At 48.1% G+C, this 21,001-nt stretch overlaps 1 protein-coding gene across 1 annotated transcript in view; it reads left to right on the top strand.

The window, feature by feature from the left end:
• LOC147726149 (protein huluwa-like) overlaps positions 1 to 18,654 on the top strand; it is a 129,529-nt gene extending 110,875 nt beyond the window's left edge. The window contains exon 3 of the mRNA XM_086962890.1: positions 17,449 to 18,654. Coding sequence (XP_086819016.1) covers positions 17,449 to 17,612 — 164 coding nt within the window. The 3' untranslated portion in view covers positions 17,613 to 18,654. The remainder of the gene's footprint in view (positions 1 to 17,448) is intronic.
• The last annotated feature ends 2,347 nt before the right edge of the window (positions 18,655 to 21,001 follow it).

Below are 21,001 nucleotides of genomic sequence, written 5' to 3'. Positions count from 1 at the left end.
TCAGGGTACCAGATACACACACAGTTGGGCACTCAAGGCAGAGGAACACACTCCTAAACCATGCATGGGACATTCCCATCCCAACAACTTGTGTCATTGGATAAAAGTTGCTTCTAGAAGCTACTATCTAAATCCAAAAATTGTTGTGATCACGGGTGGAAAGAGCGCATTGTTGTTCTCGGAGTTGTATTCTGTTTCAGGGTGGGTATTTTTCTTAATATGATACCAAGACTTTATGCAAGAAGTCCATTTGGCATTGTTGGCCTATGCTGTGTGAAAGAAATAGTGTGCACATCGCAATCAAAGTCTGAAAGGGGTTATTAGCAGTAGAAAAAATATCTGTAATATCAGATGCAGCAGACCATGGGGTCCCCCAGAAAACTGTATATATGAACAGGCTCTGTAAGCAACGGCAAGGCACCATGATGTAGCAACTAGCATACAGGCTTTCAATGGGGATAACATGCCTTTGAAAAACAAAGGGCATACACAGGTGTCTGGGATCATGAGAAAGGAATAAGGCTGCCTTCAAATCTAGCAAGAATGCAAATTTGTGTTTTTGACTGAACAAGCTAAGCAACACTTTCTCATCTCTGGGGCCAAGATGTGAGAGACAGGCACTTCATTTAGGAATACTAAGCAGGAGCCAGAAAACAAGGCTGCAGGAGTCGGTTACACTGAAGCAGTAATTCGCAGTTCACAGCTGGTTCTTCTAAAGCCGAAACCACCTCAGTAGAAGTTGCAGGTTTCAATCAATCAATCAGAAGTTTATATAGCACGATACTCACCCGTCAGGGTCTCAAGGTGCTGGGGGGGGGGGAGTGGGGGAAGGGGGTGGCGGCTCCAGGTCAGTCGAAGAGCCAGGTCATGAGGTCCTTCCTAAACGTGTGCAGGGTGGGGGAGCGTCTGATGTTCACAGGGATCTCGTTCCAGGCTTTTGCTGCAATGTAGGAGAAAGCTCTCCCGCTGGTTCTCTTTCTGTGGTTGCGGGGAACCTCTGCCAGGGCGAAGGTGGGCTGAGCGGAGGTTCCTCTTTGGTACTTGGAAGGATAGTCTCTCATTGAGGTAATCGGGTCCGATGTTGTTGAAGGATTTATAGGCGTGGGTGAGGAGTTTGAAGGTGACACTCTTTTCAACGGGGAGTAAGTGGAGGCCTCGTAGGTGTTGGATCATGTGCTCATGGCGTGGGGTCCCGAGGACGAGTCTGGCTACAGTGTTCTGGATGGTTTGTAGTTTGTGTAGAAGAGTTTTGTTGATTTTGGTGTAGAGGGCGTTGCCGTATTCCAATCTGCTGGATATGAGTGCGTGGGTAACGGTCCTTCTGCAGTCTGGGGGATCCATTTGAAGGTCTTACGGAGGATGTTAAGGCAGTTGAAACTGGTGGAGGCGACTTTGTTGATCTGGCAGTTCATGGAAAGAAGCTATAATTAAACCACTATTGAAAAAACCTACTCTGGACCCACTCCTCCCTGCAAGCTACAGACCCATCGCCTGCCTCCCATTCCCAGCAAAGATTTTCGAGAAGTCCATGAACATCCAACTCTCGAAATTCATTAATGACAACAACTTGCTTGACGACACCCAGTTTGGTTTTAGACAAGGACATGGGACGGAAACAGCACTCCTGAAAGCTGCAGACGAAATTCGAACAACCATGGACATGGGAGGGGCGGCTGTCCTGATACTCCTAGATCTCTCTGCCGCATTTGACACGGTCGATCACGTCACTCTGATCGACCGTGTCTCGGCCCTGGGAATAGGAGGCACAGCCAAAGATCTAATCGCCTCATTCCTTGCCAATCGTCCTCAGACGGTTAAGGTAGGCAGTTTCACTTCTCAGACTTTCTCTCTCCCTTGTGGTGTTCCTCAGGGCTCCTCGCTAAGTCCGACACTTTTTAATATCTACGTATCGGACTTAGCGAGAGTAATAAAAACCTATGGTATAGCCCTCACCACGTACGCCGATGACACGCAACTAGTTTTATCGGTGCACAACAACGGAGTCAGCGTCGCATCCAACTTTCAGGAGGGAATGAAGGCGATAAGCTCCTGGATGTCATCAAACTGCCTCAAACTCAACTCCGATAAAACGGAGGTGATGACATTCGGGAGCCTGCAGCCAGCATGGTCCCCGCAGTGGTGGCCACCTGAGTTGGGCTCCCCCCCACAGCCAGTGGTAAAAGTCCGCAACCTAGGAGTCCTCTTCGACAATAAACTGACTTTTCACCATCATGCTAATGCTGTCGTATCTTCCACCTTTTTCACCCTCAAAAAAATCAAAAAACTTCTGCCTTACCTACCTCAATCAGCCGGCAAAACTCTCATCAGCACTTTAGTCTTTTCAAGAACAGACTACTGCAACTCTCTCCTCCTGAATGCTCAGGAAGGGGTTCTTAACAAGCTGCAGACCGTGCAAAACGCGGCGGCTAGAACTTTACTCTCTATCCCTAAATTCACTTCCACTTCCCACCACATCAGAAAGCTCCACTGGCTTCCAATCAGGAGCAGAATCAAATTTAAGGCCCTATGTATAGCCTATAAGACCTTAAACACTACAGGACCACAGTTCCTAAAAGAAGCTCTTCGCCCATTGGAGCAACGCAGGATATTACGTTCCTCTACAGCCCTTTTGCTGAACGTACCTCGTACAAGAAAGGCCACCTGGGGAGATAGATGTTTCACCACAGCCACAGCTAAACTGTGGAACACTCTCCCACTCCACATCAAATCTGCTCCCACGCTTCTTAAATTCCGAAAAAGTCTAAAAACCTGGCTCTTCTCTTCCTCCTAACCCCTGTCACCCAGTAGTGAGTTCTGAGTTCACCAGCGCCGAGACACCCGTATGGGCATTTGTGCGCTTTAAAAATTGCATAAAATAAATAAATAAATAAATGGAGAAGGAGTCGTCGAGGATGATGCAGAGGTTCCGAGCGTGGTCTGTAGGGGTGGATGGGCTCCCGAGGGCGGGGGGCCACCAGGTGTTGTCCGAGGCGGTGGTGCAGGGTCCGAGGATGATGATCTCGGTTTTCTCAGAGTTTAGCTTCAGGCAGCTTCCTTCATCCAGGCGGTCACGTTTTTCATTCCTTCCTGGAAGCAGAGTCTGGTGTCTTTGGGATTCTTTGTGAGCGAGAGGATGAGTTGGGTGTCGTCGGCATAGGATACGATGTTAAGCTCATGCTGTCTTACGATGGCGGTGAGGGGGGCCATGTAGATTTTGAAGAGCGTAGGCTATGAGATGATCCCTGGGGTACTCCCCAGCAGATTTCTGTGGGTTTGGAGAGGAAGGGAGGTAGTCTGATCCTCTGTGTTCTGTCTGAGAGGAAGGATCGGATCCAGTCGAGGGCGGCTCCTTGTATTCCCGCGTCGTGAAGTCTACCAACGAGCGTGCGATGTGAGACGGTGTCGAACGCTGCTGAGAGGTCTAGAAGGATGAGGGCCGCGGTGTGTCCCTGATCCAGTAGCATGCGGATGTCATCGGTGGCGGCGAGGAGGGTGGTCTCGGTGCTGTGGTTGCGGCGGAATCCAGACTGAGAGGTGTCCAAATTCAGCCTATGTCCAAACGAGTCTATATTATTATTTTTCAACACTGACAATTCATCCTATTGAAAAGGTAAGATTAAGGTCAACCATCCCACTGATTAGATAATATCCCATCACCTATGCAGGCTTGTGAGTCTTTGTCTTCGTTTCATTGCATCTCTGTAAGCTTCTGGATAGCAATGTTCTGATTGGTGGGAGAGTGATAGTCCTAGTCTTCCATGGATAGTGCTCAACTTTAGTGACAGTCTTACAGAGTCTACAGATTCCTGCAAGAGAAGAATTACTATAAACATTGTTCCAACAATTGGTAATAGCTGTGTAACTGCTGTGCAATTTTTAGCTGACTGTTCCAGAGCTGGAGAGCACTGTGTGCTTGTCATCTGCAAATCAAACTTAGTTACTTCTATGGAGACCTCAGTTATTGGGCGCAGGATAAAAGTAAGCCAGAAAAAGAGAAACCGCGTTTGACTTAAGCTTGGTGTTTTCTCTTGTTAATGTACCCCAGTATTTCAATTATATAGGCATATGTTCATGTTCATTTATTACCGAGTACTTTTCTTTACTGTGTATTTTACAGTGGCGCTAATAGATTTCCCATGAGCCCCTTGTCACCTTTAGTTATGTGAAAGTTCTGCAATTGGTTTTAAACAGTATTTCACCGTGTACATTATTGATGCTCCTCGAAATATTCAACAAGGCCCCGTCCTTGACAGTGGGAGTGGGTGAAAGAGCAGCTGATTGAATTGATTTTTATTGTTTTTATAAATACTCAACAAAAGACACTTATGTTTTTAGATCACGTATTAGCCTGAAAGACCTTGCTGCTAGTTGTAGGAGGACTGCCACAATACAGGATCCAGACCTTAAAACTGTGAAATTTGGGGCAGGGCCAAGATGGCGGGCGAGTAGGATGTGCCTGCTTGCTGCTCCATTCTACCGCCTAGGCCCCGCCGTACCTCCAGCGACTAGCCCATCGGAAGTGGTGTAGAATCGTCACCCCTCTCCCCCGGACAATATGGGAGTGCCGGGGCGGAAAAGAGATGCAGAGGGGAGATACTTCCTACGCCTGAGAGCGAGCGCCGTCCCCGAGAGCGGCAGAGACTGTTGCCGCGGCAGCTCGCGGTTTGAGACCGGGCGGTCCGGGACACGCCCCGGACCACCATACATGGCCAAGACTCTGCTTTCCAAAAGGCATCAGTGGAGGTTTGTCTGTGTGCCTGGTGATAGAGGTGCACCCCGACGCTGTGAATCGGCCCTTGAAGAGGCTAAGACTGGGCGGCCTGGATGAGGTGCGCCACACCCTGCCTAGGACGAGCGCTTCCGAGGCGGAGTGGGCCGCGTTGCCGGGAGACCAGATTGGCAGCGGCAGCCCGGACGGTACAGCGGAGGGCGTGAGAAGAATGTGAGACGCTGGCAAAGGACAGTGTGTGATTGAGCACGGGCTCACCTGCTCAACATACTCACCTGGGCCCATATATCTATATATACATTAAACTGGTAAACCTACACTCAATCAATTGGGATTTTACCATTCGGGATTTATACCAATTTGTCTTACGAAATCCAAGCCACCGTTACCTACAGACCTAAAGGATCAAGGGAGTTAGCAGGAAAATAGGTAGAAAAATAACATTCAGCATTTCATAGAATAACCACAGACTCAGGAAAAGTTTAAGTTCTTTTATCTAAGAAAAACAGTGGTGGCTGGTGGCTTTTGAAAATGGTGAGGCGTAAAAGTCAACGTCAACTGTCACCGAGTGAGCAAAGCGAGCGATGCCAACTGACCCAAGGGAGTTTAACGCTAAAAGAAACAATCTCAGGAGGCAGGCAAATGCATACAGATGGGATTTGCATTAGCATCATTCGACATTTACTTTACATTTAGTGTGTTCTGAAGGCGTTAGAAGGCAAATTGTATTCACTATGATAAAAAACTTAAGCAAATGATGGATAACATTTGCCTGTTTGTCATAATTTGTCCAGTTACAACATCCATAGAGTACTGACTTTTCACTTGCACATTTTTTTTTTGCAGAGTTTTATATAGCGTGAACTTGACCTGAATCGGGTATCAGAGCGCTTTACATAGCACCAGTTACGTTACATGAGGACACACATTCATTTTTTTTTTTAGGTCTCGCCTACTCTTACTTCTGTGCTGCTCCAGTCAACCTCATATTGCATCCTTGTACTCCTGTGCCCCTCCATTCTAACTCACTGTGTCCTCTTACTCCTATGTTCCTCCTTCTAAACATAGTGTCCTCTTACTGCTGTGCCACTCCATTCAAACTCATTGTGTCTTCTAACTCCGGTGTCTCTCCTTCCAAACATATATTGTGTCCTCTTACACCAGTGTCTCTATTCAGTAAATATCTGCTTAATATTAAACCTCTCTTCACGGGGATATTTTGTTCCCCTAGCTCTGGACTCCCTCAAATCTGTCTGAAGAAGTATCTTTCAGAACTGGGCAGAGTTCTCCAGAACTGCTCAGAACTGTACAGTGCTTCCGAACACAACAGACAAAATGGGGCCTTTGGAACAATTACCACACTTTAGATATAGGCTCATGTTGTAACACAAACCCACACCTTCGATGGGCACGCCTCTCACAATTAATATTACCATCACTCTTGCACCCCCATGGCATACTTACAGGCCCCCTGCATCTCAAAGTGAAGTTAAAGGAAAGGGGGAGCAGCGTTACAAGTAAAGGCCTGAGACTAGTGCGGGAAATGTCATTCAATGCTGGTGAATACAGACCAATGGGGTGCAATTGCTGACCAACAGTCGCGGCCGGCATTACGGGCGGGTGGGGGGGGGGTGGAAATGGGGTTGTCCCGTTGCGGAGGGGATGGGGGGGGGGGCGGGTTAAATAATAAAAGTAAAACTTTAAACTTACCTTCCCGCTTTTCTTAAGTCCCGAGACTGCAGACTCTCGACTCCCGCTGTCCTGCGCTTCGAATTCCCAGGGTGCTGCTCATCAGAAAAATCTTTGGAACTTGGAAACCTTAATTCAATTAATTTCTTATTCTATTTAGAATGATTTAGGTTTAAACACGAACATATGCAATCATTTGGAGAGCAAATATTGTTAAGCATTTAGACAAAGGGGTGGGTAAAGAAAAGGGAAAAACAATACAATGACAAACACACACTTTATAGTTACCTAGAATGGTGTGATGACCAACCCTAGGCCACGGATTAAGTCAAGGAATAAGAATCCCAAAGTACAGGTGCCAGCAGGAAAGAACAGGTGCAGATTATTTTCAGAACCAGGACAGGTTACGGCCAAATTGAATCAGGACAGGACCACCACAGGCTAAGACCAGCACCACAGTTAAAGTTCAAACGCCAGCGTTGTAAACCCTCTCTGCAGCCAACAGTCGAACCCCGATTGGGTCATCGATCTCCTTCCCAGAACCCCGATTGGGTTATTGAATCTTCCGCCAGCAACTCTGCTCCCGATCACCTATTGAGTGCGTAGGGTCAGTAACAGGTCAGCTATTCGGACAAGTTGGACCAATTAACTAGCTAAGCCTACCCTAGTTATACTATTTTTCAGGTCAGTGTACCACCCCCAAATGTTGCAAATGTGTGAATCCCACAATTTTATCGGACAAATAACGAGGGTAGTCCTCACACCATATTACGATGAGGTAACTTTTCAATCATATATTCATAATGTTTCCCTCCCATAACTTTATCTTCCAATGTACTTTTATTCTGCCCAGTAGTGAAATGTAACAATAAAATATAAACAACATTTTATTCAATTCAGCTTCCTCCAGCAGGGTAGGGAGTTCACTCTTTTCATAGTTCTTGCCATCCATGTCTGATTGGCTGGAGTTCAAGGCTACAGCTTCAGTGGCTCAGGACTTTTGTCGCGCAGGCGCAGTTTTTCCAAAGATGGAGTTCAGCAGAGTATTTAGGCCCATAATTTGTTACATGTAAAAATAGAAAAGAAACAGTTTTAGAGACATGGAATAAATGAATGCACTGTATACCACTTTTTTTAATCTATTCCCATCATTTTATTTTAACTATTGCATTAGATATTAAGCAAAAACAGACAGCTTAGCAAAGCAGCGATGCAAGCTTCTTGCACGTTAAGACACACAACAGCCATCTTAGTTCTATTGCGCAGAAGCAAAGGTTTTCCCACCATGCATGTCACGTGAGCATGACAGACGCATGCGCAGTATAAAATCCCGCTTAACAGCAGCCATTTTAATTCGAGCGGATTATAGTTAGTAAAAGCACATTGGCAAGCTTCCCATCGATGCCTAATATGTCGTGTAATGCAATATTAATAAGACAAAACATGTTAGTTAGTACATTAATATTATTTTCGAGAGGGTTGAGTATAAGCAAGTCACTTTACGTGTGAAGCCTTGCTCTATCATGTGCGATCTCACACAGACTTAGACGGAGGTGAGCAGTGTCACCCTCCTCCTCCTCCCCCGCTGCCCGGAGAAGGACACAAGGCGGTGTCTCATGCGGAGAGGCGTGCGCAGGCTGGAAGGCCTTGATACCAACTGCGGTCAGGGCTGAGGGCAGTAATCCTGAGCCACGCGGTTGCCTGACTGGAGGAGATGCCTACTGCCTTCGCCCTGTGGGAAGAGCAACACGACCAAGGTGTGACACAGGAGCGAGGAGTAGTTCAGAGAGCAACCCTCGCCCCCCACCCCCTTGAGCGCCTGTGGAAGGCATTTAACGCCCCCCACAACCCCCCTCCCCAAACACCCACTCACCCTCTGCCTGGGCCAGACTTTGAGCGTCAACACGAAAAGCATTGGATGGGAGATTGATGGGAGATTGAGACGCTACCTGACCTAGGGCCAGAGCCAGGGGGACAGATCGCAATACCGATTAGGGCTAGACCTGACAGTAGGTCTACAGAGGTTTGTCTCGGCTGCGTCAGCCCTCAGAGTACATTTCAGAAATGGCATCCAATAAAACCAAGAAAGAACGCTCGGTTTAGAACCCCCTCCTCAAGACAGGTGCTGGAGGCTCCAGGGCTGCCCCGTCCCGACTTAGAGCAGGGAGGCACAGAAGGCCCAGTCACACTCATATTCTTAGAGACCTTATTCGCCTCCCTGAAGGATAACCTCCAAACCATGAAAAAGGAGATAACCCAGGAACTGCGTGAAGTGTGAAGGGACCTGGACTCAATGAGCGATAGGGTCAATGGGTTGGAGACGCAGGCTACAATGCGGGACGAGGAGATAGACCAGCTCCAACAGGAGATCATCCACCTGCACGACCAGCAATTGAATCTCCAGGAGCATGAGGAGGACCTTGAAAACCATTCCCGATGGAATAACATCAGGATCTGAGAGGGCCCGCAAGGGGCGGATGGACAAGATATCAAAGCTTACTCTTTCGCTTCATCCTGGGATCCCTGCCGGAACAATGGATTAAGCTAGAGAGGACTCATCAGGTGGGCCCAAAGAGAGCGGCGAAGGCCCCTTCCGCCAGATATCCTCACGTGCGCCCATGACTTTCAGTGTAAAGAGAGGATCCTCCGAGCAGCCCGAGACTAAATCTTGTCAAATTTTGTTCCAATAGGCCCCTCCTGGACCAGGACTTAGCAGCATGTACTCTAAAAACAAGAGAAGGGAGTTCAGACCGATTACTGCTCACCGGCACTCAAAAGAAATGTCATACTCTCGGAACATCCGTTCAGACTCATTTTTGAATGAGACGGTAAATTACTCCAGATTCGCTCCCTGCTAGAGGCTAAGCAGCTGTTAGGCCTGTCTGACAAAGAGCTGAGCACCCAAGCACAGGAAGGAACTAGGAGAAGATCCCCGGGAACTGGAAGATAGTTGGCCTATATCTGCTTCGCCTTCGACCAAACTCTGGCTAAAGAGACAAGCGGTCATCACCTCCCTGGAGGTGGACTCAGCTAATACGGATTGCGACCTGTTTTGTCATGTTTATTGGGAGGGGGTGGTGGGTATAAATGCATACACTTGATGCTCCCATGCTACCACTTACTGGGGTTTGGGCAGGGCGCAGGGGCGAAACGGGCCATGGTGACCTCTCTCACCTTTTCAGGGGGTTGATCACCCAGGACTATTATGATGTTCGTAATTTCATGTTTTTTCTTAATTGTATTGTTTTTGGGTTCATTGGGTTCCCTCCTCCCTCACTCATAAGCTTCCCAGCCCAAGGCAGCTTAGCTGGGGTTAGGCTATGGATGCATAACACCTACACATTTACGAACGAGGCCGGCCCTTGTGGATAATCTGGCCTTACAGCAACCTATCCCCATGGCAGCAGCCCTTAAGATAATATTGCTCAATGTAAAAGGCCTCAATAGCCCAAATAAGAGACGGCTGTCCTGTCATTCGCACACATATGTCTTCTCCAAGAGACACATCTGCTGTTCAAGGATACCCACAGATGGCACGCCAGGGCATTCCCTCGCCAACTATTTTCATCCCAACCCTCCAATACAGCAGGAGTTGGCATTTTAGTTTCTGCTAAGTTCCAGAGTAAAGTAGGCCCCAAGCGTGCCAAAATCAAGGGAAGGCTGCTGGCGCACCCTTTCACCTTAGGTCAGCAAACGCTCACCATCGCCACAGTCTACGCCCCGAATGCCGGGCAGGAAGACATTCTACAGGAGGCAGAAAACGGGATATCCGAATCCCCTGACAGATCACTGATCATTGGGGAGGATCTCAATCTCGTCCTTGATAACGAGCTGGACAGATCTAGTCTACGCTACGGACAGACCGGGGACCTTACTAAAAAAGGGAGACAGCGTCTAACGGATGCAGGGCTGACAGATATATGGAGGTCCAAACCCGACGTCTAGAGAGTATATGTTTTACTTGCACCCCCACAAGACATATGCTAGAATTGACTACATACTGACCACCAACACGTTGTCCCAGCAGACGCAGCACATCGAGATACTTCCATGTACCCTGTTGGATCACTCAGCAGTGCGTATATCTCTAGCCCTATCTTGCCCACACCCATCCCGTCTGCTCTGGAGATTAAGGGAGACGATGCTACAATGCCCCACAGTAGTTCAGTGGGTCACAAAGGCTATAGCTGACAACCTTGCCACCAAGGACACATCGGATACCCCTATAACCATACTATGGGACGCTGTTATTATGGGAGAGTTCCTAGCTATATCCGTGTATGATACTAAAGTTCAAAGAGAAAAGAGGGAACAACTTTCCTGTGAAGTGGCAGATTTAGAGCGCATACACCAAAGAACTGGTGCTCCCAGGGTGTGAAAGCAACTTACAGCAGCGAGAGCTCAACTGGCGGGCCTAGAGCTGAGCATTCTGCCCTGCGGCTTCGGCCCGCATTCTCTTCTATATGGGTGATAGAAGTGGGAAACTCTTGGCTAATAGATTACTGACTCAGCTGCAGTCCTCTAACATTTTGATGCTAATTGATTACACTGGGAAAGAGCAGACAACTGACCAGGGTATTGCAGACACCTTCAGGCAATTCTATGCATCCCTTACGGAACGCAGAAGCTCCCTTACAATGCCCTCACCCATTTCTTACAAGGAGTGAGGACTTCCAGGCTGGTTCCAAGTCAAGTGAAAGACCTGGAATCTCCGATTCGGCTGGAGTAGGTTATTTCCACCATATTTAAGCAAAAACTGCTTAAATCTCCAGACCCGGATGGATTTTCTTCAGTTTTTTTATAAAACCTTCTGCACCATGCTGGCCCCACTGTTGGTGAGGGTATTTAACTCGATTGGGTTGTGTCCCCCCCCATACCACCTACAATGCTGGAAGCATTAGTTACAGTTATATCCAAACCAGGATAGGACAAACAAGATTGCGCATCGTAGCGTCCTATTTCCCTCCTCAACGTGTACCTAAAAATATTCACTGGGATCTTTGCGCAGAGGCTCTCCCCCTGTTTTCCCGGGCTGATTGACCCGGACCAATCGGGCTTTGTACCAGGCCGCCAGTGCTCCGACAATACTAAACACCTACTACATATAATAGATAAATCTGAATGATTCAAAGTCAATCGCATGATATCCTCTGTAGATGGCAAGAAGGGGTTTGACGGGGTGTACTGGCCCTATCTCAAAGCAAAACTGGGTCACTTCAGCCTGCCAGAGCGTTTTATCAACTGGGTGCTTGGTAGTTACCCCTACCATGCCGCCTCAGTCAGGGTGAATGGTTTGATCTCACACCCCTTCCCTATTCAACAAGGGACCCGGCAGGGATGCCCACTCTTCCCACTCCGGTTCACCCTGTACATGGAGCCGATGGCCCAAACAGTGTGGGACGATCCCTTAATATCCGGGGTGAAGTTCGGGGCGAAGATCATAAAATTTGCCTCTATGCCGATTATGTGGTGGCCACCTTGGAGTAGCCTAAGGAATCTTTACCCGCCATACTGCCATAATTAGATCGCTTTGCACAAGCATCAGGATTGAAGGTTACTGCTAACAAATCGCAGTCCCTTAGTTTGACCCTCAGTCCGCCACATTAGAGACGCTTCAGCGGACACACCACCTCCAATTGGCTTGGGATGCAATTCCCTACCTAGGCCTCCAACTCACAGCCAGTATACAAAGTACCACTTCACTGAATTACATGACGCTGCTGCGACACATACGCGATTGTCTCCACAGATGGAGACCACACTCAGTGTCTTGGTTGGGCCATATAGCGGCAATAAAAATGACAGTACTACCTAAGATAATATATTTGTTTCAAGCCCTTCCTGTTCCCCCCCCCCCCCCCCTCGGGGGTGTTGCACTCACTACAGAGGGATCTGGATCGCTTTGTTTGGCAGGACCAACGTCCCAGAATGCATAGAGAACTAGGCAATAGGACCTCAACTGAAGGGGGGTTAGCAATCCCAAACTTGCAGGAATCCTACTGGGCGGTGCAGCTGAGGGCTCTGGTTTAGTAGTCCCGACCGGAATCAGAGAAACACTGGCTGTTCATGGATAGGGCCCTAGCTAGGCAACTACTATGGGGAGTCCCCTTTCTCACAAAAGCAACTAGACCTCGCAACCTGTACCTCTCAAAAGTTACGCATTCTACTTTATGAGTTTAGGACAGGGTCGCTGTAGTAAGGTGGAATCTGACTGCATGGTTGCCCCCACTTTTTTCCTGCTGTTTTTATGGTTTTTGACTTAGTTTGTCTGAGATCCCTGCTAATCGGGGCCCCAGCCTATCTGCTTTCCTCTTTAAGGTGATTCCTTGTACATTAGGTACACTCCAAATTGGTTACTGGAGTACCCTTGTGAGTCCCTAGTATATGGGACCTTAGATACTAAGGGCATAGGTACCCCAGAGGCCTACCAAGAGCTGAAGCATGTATTATGCCACCCCTGTAAAGCCTTCCAAAATCGCACCACAGACTGCAGCCTGGGTATGGTGGTGCATGCACCCCGTACTAAGATATAGGCTACCTATATCTACCTCATATCACTGACACATATAAACCTATAAGTCACACCTATGGCAGGCCTTATCAATCCTGAAGGCAGAGTGCTTGGTTTTGTGTGACAGGGTGCCCATGCATGAGCAGGACCCCTCTGCAGCTTTCGGAATCTATTCTCTGTAGCTGTTCTGTGATGCAGCCAGACCATATACTCTTAAGTGCATTATAACCTTGTGGTTAATGCTAACTTTGGAATGGCTGCATGGAAACCGCGGGGGTAGATTTCCACCCTTCTAGAGGGAGAAGACATGTACACTCTGACCTAACCGGTAATAGTTTAAAAGAGCCCCAGCATCACAAAATGGATGCTGCAGCCACAGACACGAGTCTGACCTTCTGCTGCTGGATGAAACTCCGGCAGGGGAGGCCTGGACAATAAGTTTCCTGTCACATGGAGGTGTAACCACCTCCCAGACAGGCTTTAGTGTATTGGGGCTGGGTGGGTGCATTCAGAGAATGCTTTTCAGACGGTGCTGGGGGCACACTTGGTGTCCCTGTGCATATCCCAGTTCAAACCGGTTGCAGGGGCACTCAGCCCCTGCTCTGGCGCAAAACTGGACAAAGAGAAAGGGGTGTAGCCACCCCCCTCCCTGGATCTTCCCATAGGTGGGTCCCAAGAGTATGTCCAACCCCCTAACTTAGTATAAGTATGGGACCCCAGTCCTTAGGACTTCAGATTACACCTGGACGAAACTCTGCAACATATATCCTGGAACTTCGACATTCTACATCGACTAGAAGACAGAAGAATCTCCCTTGGGGTCAAGGAGTGACTCCCCTGCTCAAGTAGGCACCAGAGAAGCATCTTGCCGGTCTGCATTTCCGAGGCTCCTGCCGGACCCTGAAGTATTTGCGACTCAGGACATGGACTTCCAGACTTCTCAGAGGCCGACACGAGATCCCAGCAAAGCTGAGACCTGCAGCCCTCACGAATGACGTGGGACCAGAACTCCTGGACACCGTGCCCATTTGCTAGTGCATCCACTGCCCGAACTTTCCCGAAGTTGTTCATTGGGCTACTTGTAGTCCAAGCCTCAAGCACCATTTGCACCGAACTTTGTGGTCCTACACTCCACAAGTGTTCCGTGAGACCGCTTCTAGCATTTCTGCTCAAGGCCCCTTCGCGATCCCTGGTCTGTGGACTGGTGGGTCCCCACAAAGGTAACTCTTCTTTTCCTTGGGCTTCCCTGGTTGCTCCAGACATGCCCTGACTCCCCTCCAAAGGATGAGTCCCTCAGACCTTGCTGGGCTGCACCAAAGCCAATCTCTGCTTTCTGCGTGGGTTGCTATTGCCAAGGCTTGTTGGGTCCAATGCGGAAAGCGACACCACAGCACTCGACATCGTTTGTGGAACAGCTCGAATCCAGCTCCTGGTCGTCCTCGATGCCTCCTGGTCCTTGTGGCTGAAGAGTCAAGCTTCACCTTCTTCACTAGCTCGAATCCAGCTCCTGGTCATCCTCGACGCCTCCTGGTCCTCGTAGCTGAAGAGTCAAGCTTCACCTTCTTCACCTGAATTCACCCGACATTGGTTGGCATCTTCTCATCGCCTTCCTGGTCACTGGAAAGTGACCCAGACTCTGTCCCCTCTGCTTTCAGGTTCTTCACATCTCTAATCCACCCTTGGATCCACCAGGAAACTTTCCACTTTGTCGCCAGCAGCCTTTTGCAGCAGCTCGCCATTGAAATCGACGACGCAACCCGACACGAAAAGACACCTATGCACCCGGCTTCCCTGAGTGAGGTAACTCGAGTACTCCGGTGCTCCATGGGTGTTGACTCTAGAACCTCCTAGTTCTAAAGGGGTTTGCTCCAAGTCCTCTTCTAAGTGTCCTTAATCTTTAAATTTCCAACCGCGACTTTCCCTATAGAAGTTAATGGTGATTCGTGGCTGTGTTTAGACATTGCACGCGTCCCCCGTGGGTCCCCTGTGTCACTACCTTGGGTGGTTCCTGGTGGCCCCAGCGGTTTTAAAGGCTCTAGGCCTTGTATCTATGTCAGTCGTGGTTCTTATACCACTTTCCTAATATATGGTCTGGCTCGACCCTAGGGCTCAATGTATATTGTGCTAATTTACTGTGTGCCAAATAAGTTTACTGAATGTACTTTTGCCTCTAGCCTCATAAAGAGACTAGAGGGATGCGTTTAGAATAAATACATACATTTTACATATATATACCTGGTGTGGTTCTCCTTTCATTTGGTCATTCATGAGATTACTGACTGGTAAAACAAGCTGCTTTGCATTCCTTCAAGAATAAGGCTGAAGGCTGCTCTCCACGGCTACCACTAGGATAGTTTTCTATATAGGATTTCTTTAAACCTATCATCAATAAGGGTCATTTGGACTGGTGCAAGGTGCCCACTAGAATAGTGTACAGCATATGCCAGGCCAATTTCTCACAGTTGCCACCTCACAAGGACTCACAACATTCCCATCCCCAATCGCACCAATAGTCCGCAACCCTGACTTTACCCCAGTACTTGATGCGTCAGCGTTTGTATAATGGTCGAAAGAAGGCTGCAGCTCAATTGGAAATTTCCTTGACGTGGAGGGGCCCCTGTCTTTCAATGACTTTCATGCGCAGCATAATATCCCGGAGAAGGAGCGCTACCGATACCTGCAGATCCGACGCTGGGTAATGCAGCCAGAGGTACGAGGGGTGGGGGGGGGGGGCGGAGAACCCACTCACGCCATTCAAAAATTAGTTACTCACGAGACACATCGACGCACGCTTGACGACACATCTCTATAGGTTTCTCCGGCGCAAGCCTGGGACAGAGAAAACCCCTGGACAGTTGAGGTGGGAGGATGCTCTCGCAGAAGGAATGGATGGACGTTTACTATAGGGCCCAACATGCAGCACGTAGCGTTGCTAATATTGAAACCGCAACGTGAATTGCGACCTATAAGTATCTGACACCCCAGCATCCCCACACACGTAACTATCCTATCGCTGCTAACTTTGTAATTCAAAGAACTCAAGGCCTAAATATTTAAGATTAATACGATTAGCACACCCACCAACAGGGTGGGGGGTGGTTCTGGCGTTTTGGGATCTTTTGTCTCCTTATTTATCTTAGCCACCCCATAGCGCACAGCAATGAGCAAAGAATGACTTTCAATTTTGTACGTTGTATTTTTACCTAGAAATGAATAGACATTTTTTTTTTTAAACTAAAAGTTGGTATTGCGCATCAGCACATAATGGCGAAACTGTGTGCTCAAATGTGAAAAGATGGACAATATGTTGCTAAGTAGGACAGAGGCCTCAGAAAGGATCAACTAGCAAGTGATCAGAAAGGAACCCTGGCTTTCTCGACCTGTATATCTGTTTCCGGCATTAGCTTCCTCAAAAAGGCTGTAAGACGAGATGGACGTTCGGCCAGGTTATCCCTGTCTGGCTTTGTATAAAAATGTAACCAAATACCTGGTTCGCCAGTAGAAGGGGACTCTGGTATTTAATAGTGGCTCGGCTCTCTGGCGGAGCACCATCCTCGGCCAATGTACATCCTAGTTTGCGCTTGCAGAGCAACATCACACTGGTGGATACATCAGTTGGAGGAGCTGATGGATATTCAGTTAGAAGGAATAGAATGGATATCTGGGCAGAGAGCATCTTTAACTATTGACATAAAGTTACGCTACACCTCCCAGGCAAAGAAGATAAAATTGACCATATTTATGATTTATAGTGCCTTCTATATTATTCTCCTTTGTGGGCAAAACCTTGTACCACAGGTTGCTACCCCTCTTCCTTCTGCTGAATGTCAGTAGTAATTGAACATATTAACGTTATAAACATTGCATATTCCATGTTAGACACTGGTAATGTACACATAGGCCTTTGATACAGGTATGGGGGTTAACCCCTTCGATGCGGATGACAAAGCCAGCTCGTCATGGGCGTTACCTGCGCTGCGCGCATGACGAGCTGGCTTTGTCACGTAACCCGCGATTTTTAAATTTCAGCGCGCAGTGGGAAAACCCGCTAGTGCGCATGCGGTTAAACTCCAATCCATGTGCTAACAGAAGCTTGCAGAGGGATCAGAATTATGAGTTGTGTGATGATTATCATCCTCTTGCAGTCTTCCACTGACCGATTCTAGCACGTCAAACCTGTCTAAATTAGCCTGGGAAAAGGCCAGGAATAAAAAGGTAGAACATGAAAAATGTAGTGTTCAATACAGATTCTGTATGTTTTGCTTAATTTCCCAGATTAAAACACAGAAATGGAAGTGTTTATTACACTTTTTTAAATACCGCAAGAAAATGGTACTTAGTGGCTGTTGTAAATACTCCCTATTATGCACAATTTGTAATGAGGGCCACAGTGCCCATTCTTACAAATGCAAGAACTATAAAACCAGTCGGGACTGGACCTTCCTGCTTCCTGATTTAGAGTGAGTAATGAACTACCTCACTTCGTATAATCCAGTAACTGTTCTTTCTTGGGTTGCAGGTGTTTCCCTACGGATCTTGTCCTCGGACAGTGAGAGCTGCTCTTATTCCTGGGTGTCCGGCCTGGAGTGGGACTACTATGACCCTGGCTACAAGAGAAGAAATCAACGCCGTAGACAACGACACCAGTTTCCGATTCTCTGTAGCAAGCAGTATTGGGTATGAGAAGACCTCAAACTGGCCCCAAGCTACTGAGGCCTCTGCTCTGACATTCCTGGGTCTGCTTCCGCTAAGAGCCTCAGCTAGCAGTCCCAGTAAATAGTCTCCATTATCACGCTGTATCATTGTGGGAGATCCACTACCTGGGTATTCAGGTCAATACTGGTCTCATTTGGAAGAAGATAGTCGGAAGGTGAAGAAGAAAGCGGGCTGTAACCAGTAACGCAGTTTTTTCCACGTATTAACATGTTATGTCATGTATAGCTATATGTATTTACACAGTCACTTGCACACACATGTCCACCTCACTCTGTGAAACATCTGACAAGCACTTGGGCTCCGTGGCCTACTCTGAGCCCTTCAACACTAAACTTAACCCTTGATTTTTCTCCATTTATTGTTTAATGCCAACACTGCACTTGACCCTTGATTTTTCTCCGTTTATTGTTTCATGCCAACACTGCACATGACCTCTGATTTATCTCCATTTATTGTTTAATGCCAACACTGCACTTGACCCTTGATTTTTCTCCGTTTATTGTTTCATGCCAACACTGCACTTGACCCTTGATTTTTCTCCATTTATTGTTTAATGCCAACACTGCACTTGACCCTTGATTTTTCTCCATTTATTGTTTAATACCAACACTGCACTTGACCCTTGATTTTTCTCCATTTATTACTTAATGCCATCACTATGCTTGACCCTTGATTTTATTTCTCTATGTTTATTAAAGAATTTTCGTCTATGCAGGCACCCACACAAACCTAGCTTGTCTGTTCACATGCCCGCACATACTCACATCCGACTTAGAAAAATTACCCCTCACTCACACTCCACATTCAAGAGAACATATTAGGCCAAAAAATATTGAAATGTGATTTTCTGTTAATGTGGCGCTAAGCAGAATCTGTTTCAAAAGAACCATCTTTAAATGGTACAAAGTAATCCGACCCCCACAGACAGTCCGTGTATTTATATCCATGTGCGTCAAATTTTTATGTATTTATTTATTTTATTTATGTCAACTACACAAAATCTAAATAGGAAGTAGGCCCGGTCCCTGTCTATGAAAGTGAAATATGTATTTTTTAAGAGCTTAATGAGTTTTAATGGCTGACTCAGGAGGGAAAAAAGACGAATTTTAATTGTATTTTATTATAGAAATATTTATTAAAGTTGTATATTTTCTTTGTGCTTGGGATGCTAGTGTTTTTACTTCTCAGTATCAGGACAACCCCAGGATACCCTTCCTGGGCGAATTGTGCACTATACAAATATACATAACATAACAATATCTGGAATGTCAGGAGAGTTGGATCGCTCACAAGATTCATCCCATTAGCGCAAACTGTACATTGACTTCATTCATAATTCTAAGTTTTTTATTTTTGTACTTTAAATTACTGTAATTTGGGAAAATGGTATTTACTAACTTGGCAATGGGCTATATTGTTCTAATAGTGCTCCACAGCAAAGGTTTGATTCCACTTCACTTTATACTGCTTTTTTCAACTGGCATATAAATCTTGCATGTGAAATATAAAAGGTGCCTGATTCTGAAGTAAGGTTTCCCTGGATTTAGAAAGGCAACTAAACGGAAAACTAATTTCCTGTGCATAGTGTTGACAGTTGGTGCATTTCTGAAACGTGGCTCGTCAGTAAATGCTGGTGCCGTCAAGAACGCCACCCGCAAACACCACCAGCTGATCCGCACCACCAGAGAGCGACTGGACAACAACACCCACAACAGCAAGGAACTCTTCAACGTTGTGAAAGAGCTCTCCAACCCAAACGCCAGCGACAACGACATCACGCCTTCTCAAGACCTCTGCAACTCTCTGGCCACCTTTTTTCACCGTAAGATCGTCGACATACACAACAGCTTCAGCGCTCAGAACACGTTCCCCACCACCAAACCTACACCCCCCACCACCACCATGTGTGCCTGGACTCAGGTCAGCATGGAAGATACCACCCACACGATGAACACCATCCACTCGGGCTCCCCAGCCGATCCCTGCCCACACCACATCTTCAACAAAGCCGACTCCATCATCGCACCCATACTCCGGGACATCATCAACAACTCCTTCATATCCGCCACCTTCCTGGAGAGCTGGAAGCACGCAGAGATCAGCGCCCTCCTGAAGAAACCCACCGCAGACCCCTCAGACCTCAAGAACTTCTGCCCCATCTCGCTCCTCCCCTTCCCTGCAAAAGTCATCGAGAAAACCGTCAACAAACAGCTGACAGCCTTCCTGGAGACGAACGGCTCCCTCGACCCATTGCAGTTTGGATTTCGAGCGAACCACAGCACCTAGACCGCCCTCATCGCGGCCACCGACGACATCCGGACCCTGCTGGACAATGAAGAAACTGCCGCCCTCATCTTGCTCGACCTTTCGGCTGCGTTCGACACGGTCTGCCACCGCACCCTGACAACACGCCTCCGCCACGCCGGGATCCAAGGAAAGGCCCTGGAATGGATCACCTCCTTCCTCTCCGACAGAACCCAAAGAGTCCGTCTCCCGCCCTTCCTCGCAGAAGCCACCAAGATCATCTGCGGCGTACCTCAAGGCTCCTCGCTCAGCCCCACCCTCTTCAACGTCTACATGAGCCTCCTCGCAGCCATCGCACGCAAGCGCAACCTCAACATCATCTCCTATGCCGACGATACCCAACTGATCCTCTCCCTCACCAACGACCCCACCTCCGCCAGAGCCAGCTTCCAGGACGGAATGAAAGACATCGCAGACTGGATGAAGCTCAGCCACCTGAAACTGAACTCAGACAAGACGGAAGTCCTCATCCTCGGCCCATCCATCTCCGCCTTGGATGACTCCTGGTGGCCCCCTGCTCTGGGCCCCCCACCCAAGCCCACGGACCACGCACGCAACCTGGGCTTCATCCTTGACTCCTCCCTCACGATGACCAGGCAAGTTAACACCGTTACCTCCTCCTGCTTCAACACACTCTGCATGCTCCGTAAGATCTTCTGCTGGATTCCCACTGGAACCAGGAACACAGTCACCCAGGCCCTCGTCACCAGCCGTCTGGACTACGGGAACGCCCTCTATGCTGGGACCACCGCTAAACTACAGAAAAGACTCCAGCGCATCCAGAACGCCTCAGCACGACTCATCTTGGACATCCCCTGATACAGCCACATCTCCGCTCACCTGAGGAACCTGCACTGTCTCCCAGTCAGCAAAAGGATCACGTTCAGACTCCTCACCCACGCACACAAGGCTCTCCACCACTTGGGCCCTGAATACCTCACGTTCTACACGCCAACCCGCCAGCTCCACTCCGCCAGCCTCGCCCTCGCCACCGTCCCACGGATCTGCAGAACCTCCACCGGAGGAAGATCCTTCACCTACCTGGCGGCCAA

This window comes from Lissotriton vulgaris, chromosome 3_1, assembly GCF_964263255.1.
Source record: "Lissotriton vulgaris chromosome 3_1, aLisVul1.2, whole genome shotgun sequence".
Taxonomy (NCBI): Eukaryota; Metazoa; Chordata; class Amphibia; order Caudata; family Salamandridae; genus Lissotriton; species Lissotriton vulgaris.
Note: the sequence above shows the minus strand (reverse complement) of the source record. Positions and strands in the feature narration are given on the sequence as shown.